The following is a 4,192-nucleotide window of genomic DNA, read 5'->3' as shown; positions in this document are numbered from 1 at the left end:
AGGTTTTCCAGTGAATCACGTGGAAGATTGAAGGAGATTACCCAGCCTTTTCCCATGGAGCAGCTGGTGGATTCGCACTGTGTGTTTTTGGGATTGCAGCTCAGCTTCTCACCACCAGAGCTCCCTATGAAATGGCTGCCAGTATATGTTATAGGGGACATTTCAGTGATGTGAGGTGATGAATTCTATAGTATGAGGGGTTGGCGTGGTTGATTTTCTATGAAGAGAAAATTAAGTTACACCTCTTGCCGTATTGATTGGAGACATGAGTATGAAATGAAATAAATCCAAAAATATGTTTGTTTACTTAACCTTATGGGAGGAGAGAACTTTTAAAGTAAACTGGGAAACTAAGAAGCCACAAAAGAGTGACAGGTTTGCTGGAAAAGGAGGGACAATCTCCTCCTGTACCAGTCAGGTCTGATTTGATGGTACATGCACAAAAAATAATAATAAAATTTAAAAAAAAAAGAGTGACAGGTTTATCGAGGTACAAATTCTGTGGTGCAAGCGTTCACACAAAGCCAGAAGTGATGAGAGCAGCATGTGTGGCTGAGAGGGCCGGTACCCCTGCTGTCCCTGAATTACAAACCAGGGAGTGGATGCAGCGAGCACACAGTCATGTCTGCCGACTCAGCACCATGTGTAGAGCTTACTAACCCCGGAGCAGAGTTAAAGCCGAGCTGTCTTCAGGGTTAACATCCTCCTCTTTAAAGAGCAGGTGTCAGGAGATGCCGTTTTGTGCCAGCTCTTTGTTTACAAACCCCAGCCATACTTTCATGCTTGTCTGGATTTCATGAAACCTATTTTTCGGTTTAGGCACCTCTCAGTTAGGGTTACCAAACTTTGACATTTTCAGTTCAACTGAAATGAATGTAAGATTTTATTTTTTTAAGAGATCTTAATATTTTTTTTATTAGGCGTGACTGAGGTTTTTTTAATTGCAGACTTCAAGCTGTAATGTAATAGTGTAATAAATGGTCTTTTTTGAATGACAGTGACACCACATACTCAGTGCCGGTTAAAACTGCTGAAGCTGGAGAGAATTAAAGACTATCTTCTCATGGAGGAAGAATTCATTAGGAATCAGGAGCAGATGAAGCCACTAGAAGAAAAGCAAGAGGTAAGCTGAGAAGGGATCCGAATGTCCTTGTTCATAAATGGAAAAATTCCATTCAGAACCTAAAACCGTCAAACAGTTGGTGAGATCGAGGCAGAGGAGCCTGTCAGGGCTCTGATAAAGCACCCTTGGCCCCTTTTCACGGCATGGACTCCTCTGCAGATCTCTCAGACTGTCGCATCATCTACTGTTTGGCTCTAATTTGCTTTGTTTTACTTGTAGGAGGAGAGGTCAAAGGTGGATGACCTGCGGGGGACCCCAATGTCAGTGGGAACGTTGGAGGAGATCATTGACGACAACCACGCCATCGTGTCCACGTCCGTGGGCTCAGAGCACTACGTTAGCATTCTTTCGTTTGTGGACAAGGATCTCCTGGAGCCAGGCTGCTCTGTCCTGCTCAACCACAAGGTGGGTCCCCCGGAAGCTGTGGGCGGGGTGCTGCTGCAGGAGGGCTGTCCTCCCAGCTCCCTGTGTGCTGACACTCGTGTTCCCCGCTAGGTGCATGCTGTGATTGGAGTGCTGATGGATGACACCGATCCCCTCGTCACAGTGATGAAAGTAGAAAAGGCCCCCCAGGAGACCTATGCTGACATTGGGGGACTTGACAACCAAATCCAGGAAATTAAGGTATGACTGGAAATGGCGCCCTTCTTTACCCCCTTAGTAATTAGACCATTTCGGTAGCAACTGCAGCTTAGTACTCTCAATATATGTAACATAATATCTATGTGAATATATAGGATCTGGAAACCTCTGGTGATGTGTCGGGGTAGGATGAGTGCACACATCCTAGGCACCCATGTACACAGGGTGGGGCCTGGGGCCTAAGCCCAGCTCTTAGTGAACCTGAGTGGGGAGGGGACGGTCATTGAAGATGGCGTGGGTGGCTTTCTGCACATTCTTTCACACAGTGAGGTCTAGCTTCCTCTCAGAGGCTGGAAGCATCTGTAAAGTTCCCTGCATGGGAGCAGCTGTCAAAATTTTTAGACTCCTATCTGTAGTTTTCTTGACGAAGGTATATTTCCGTATCCTTGGTGGCAAAGTTCATAACATGCTTAGCTGTTTACTAATGGGTCATCAGATTATATCCACCTGCCACTCCTGAGGAGAAAGGTTAGCTGTCTGCTGCTCCCCTAAAGATTTGCTGCACTGGGGAAAGCAAGTGGAAGGTCCCTGTGGTTCGGAACCAACTCAGCAGCAGTGGGTTTACGGCCTTTGCAAAGCAAGGGACTTGATGCTCTGCAGGCTTGTTGCCATGCCTGCCTCTTGTTAGAAAGGGAAGGGGAAACGTGGGTGAGTTGAGAAGGGGGAATGGACCCGGGGAGCCCACCTTGGACAGCCGTTCTCTTAGGCGTGTTGTAGCCTCTGGTGGGCGTTAGGCACACTGTCTCCAGGAGGAGTGACGGAGGTGATCTTAGCTCATCTGTGTTGAGACCAAGATAGACTCATGGTGCCAGTGAATGGTCTGCTGATGATTTCAGTGAGAGAACCTTCCTGGGTTTTGTTTCTGCAGGAATCCGTGGAGCTGCCGCTTACTCATCCTGAGTATTATGAAGAGATGGGCATCAAGCCCCCGAAGGGAGTCATTCTCTATGGCCCGCCTGGCACAGGTACGGCCCAGCGTGGGTACGGCCCAGGCACCCGGCGTTGATCGTGTGCAGCTGTTCTCTTGAGCAGCAGCACTGGGTAGTTAGGCTTGTTCCGCAGGTTAAAGCGGAGGGGCTCGTTTCAACTCTACAGTGGGCTCAGATGCCTTAACAACTTTAAAAATTCTCACAGCTGGTCCCGTCCCAGAGTGCTGCTGTGCTGGTTAGGAGTGTGGCATGACGGAGAACCACCAACTTAAAAGCCATTTTATGATGCTCACCTTAGGTTAATTTGCCTGACCCATTGAGTGAATATTGCCTGATTGAATATATGTAAAATGAACACATGGAGATTTAAAAAACAAGTTGGTGAATCATTATGCAGTTGGTGGAGCTGGGTAAGTTACACAATCAGGATGTAACAGCTTGGTGCTCTTTAAATGCCAAAGGAAGGATGGTCATTTGATTGAGTGAATCGCTAACCCTGCTTCTCAAGGATCCGTTCTAATAAAATTACCGTTCTCAAAGGGACTGCGTAGAAACTGACCCAGAAGCACAGGACTGGGAGAGAGCTCGCCTTCCGCAGCCCTCACTGACAGACCAGGAAGGAAGCTGCAGAGGCCTGTGTCAGGTCCCATAGAACAGGTCAGGGAGACCCAGTCCGTGAGCCCTCTGGCTCTGAAATGACCCTGGACCTGGCTACTTCTCGCCTCTAAGCTTTTCATCGGATTCTGTCTGTCCACCTCACTTGATGATTTCGTGCTCTCAGAAGCATCCTGCCACTCTCTTCTCCGACCCAGGGGAACGTCAGTCCCACCTCTTGGTTCCAAGCTTAGCTTTCTGTCCTTCATCCTTTTTCCGTGCGATCTTCCACACACCACTCACCAGCCCACCTCCAGCTCTGCCCTGACTGCATCCAAGTCCTGAGGGGTCACCAGAACTTGGCCTGTGTCCTCATTCCCTATCAAAGGGGCTGTGGTCTTTCAGCTCTAAAATTGTGAACGTGAATACTTTTTAATGACTTCTTTGGTTTTCACTTGGAAAAGAAATAGAGTCTAGAGCCATAGTAGAGAGGTTCTTTGAGGCTGTCCCTGATATCAAGGAGAAGTACACCTCATGAAGGCACAGCCACCCTGGCCCGAGAAAAGCCTCTCGTTCTCTCAGCAGCTCAAGTCTCCAGTCCTCTTGGTTGCCTGGGCCTGCAGCTGGCCTGCCTGCTCCAGAATATCGCATGGGTCCCTGAGGTCAAGCCTAAGAGTCTCCAAACTGTGTTTCTCATCATTAACAGTTTCATTAGGTTTTTAGTTCTCCAATTCTTGACTAATTGTCACTAACCTTGAGGTGAATGGGGATCCCAGAACACCTAATTGTGCTCATGTGAACCAGGAAGCAGTAGTGTGTCAGGCATGTGTCCTGTCCCTCTATACCTTTTCAATCATCTGTATGTAGAACAGATCATTTAGGAGGCTGGACTTTTTTTTTTTTT

General features: G+C 47.8%; 1 protein-coding gene across 2 annotated transcripts in view; it reads left to right on the top strand.

Annotated features, from left to right (window-relative positions):
- The window catches only part of PSMC1 (proteasome (prosome, macropain) 26S subunit, ATPase, 1), a 19,398-nt gene that overhangs the window by 10,831 nt on the left and 4,375 nt on the right, over positions 1-4,192 (top strand). For both annotated transcript variants that reach the window (XM_006879123.1, XM_006879124.1), the window contains 4 exons: positions 999-1,123; positions 1,343-1,528; positions 1,619-1,747; positions 2,634-2,730. In XM_006879123.1, coding sequence (XP_006879185.1) covers positions 999-1,123; positions 1,343-1,528; positions 1,619-1,747; positions 2,634-2,730 — 537 coding nt within the window. The remainder of the gene's footprint in view (positions 1-998; positions 1,124-1,342; positions 1,529-1,618; positions 1,748-2,633; positions 2,731-4,192) is intronic.

The sequence above is a fragment of the Elephantulus edwardii genome, unplaced genomic scaffold, assembly GCF_000299155.1.
Source record: "Elephantulus edwardii isolate Elephantulus edwardi_28Jun2011 unplaced genomic scaffold, EleEdw1.0 scaffold00002, whole genome shotgun sequence".
Lineage (NCBI taxonomy): Eukaryota > Metazoa > Chordata > Mammalia > Macroscelidea > Macroscelididae > Elephantulus > Elephantulus edwardii.
This window is presented reverse-complemented; position numbering and strand designations above follow the sequence as displayed.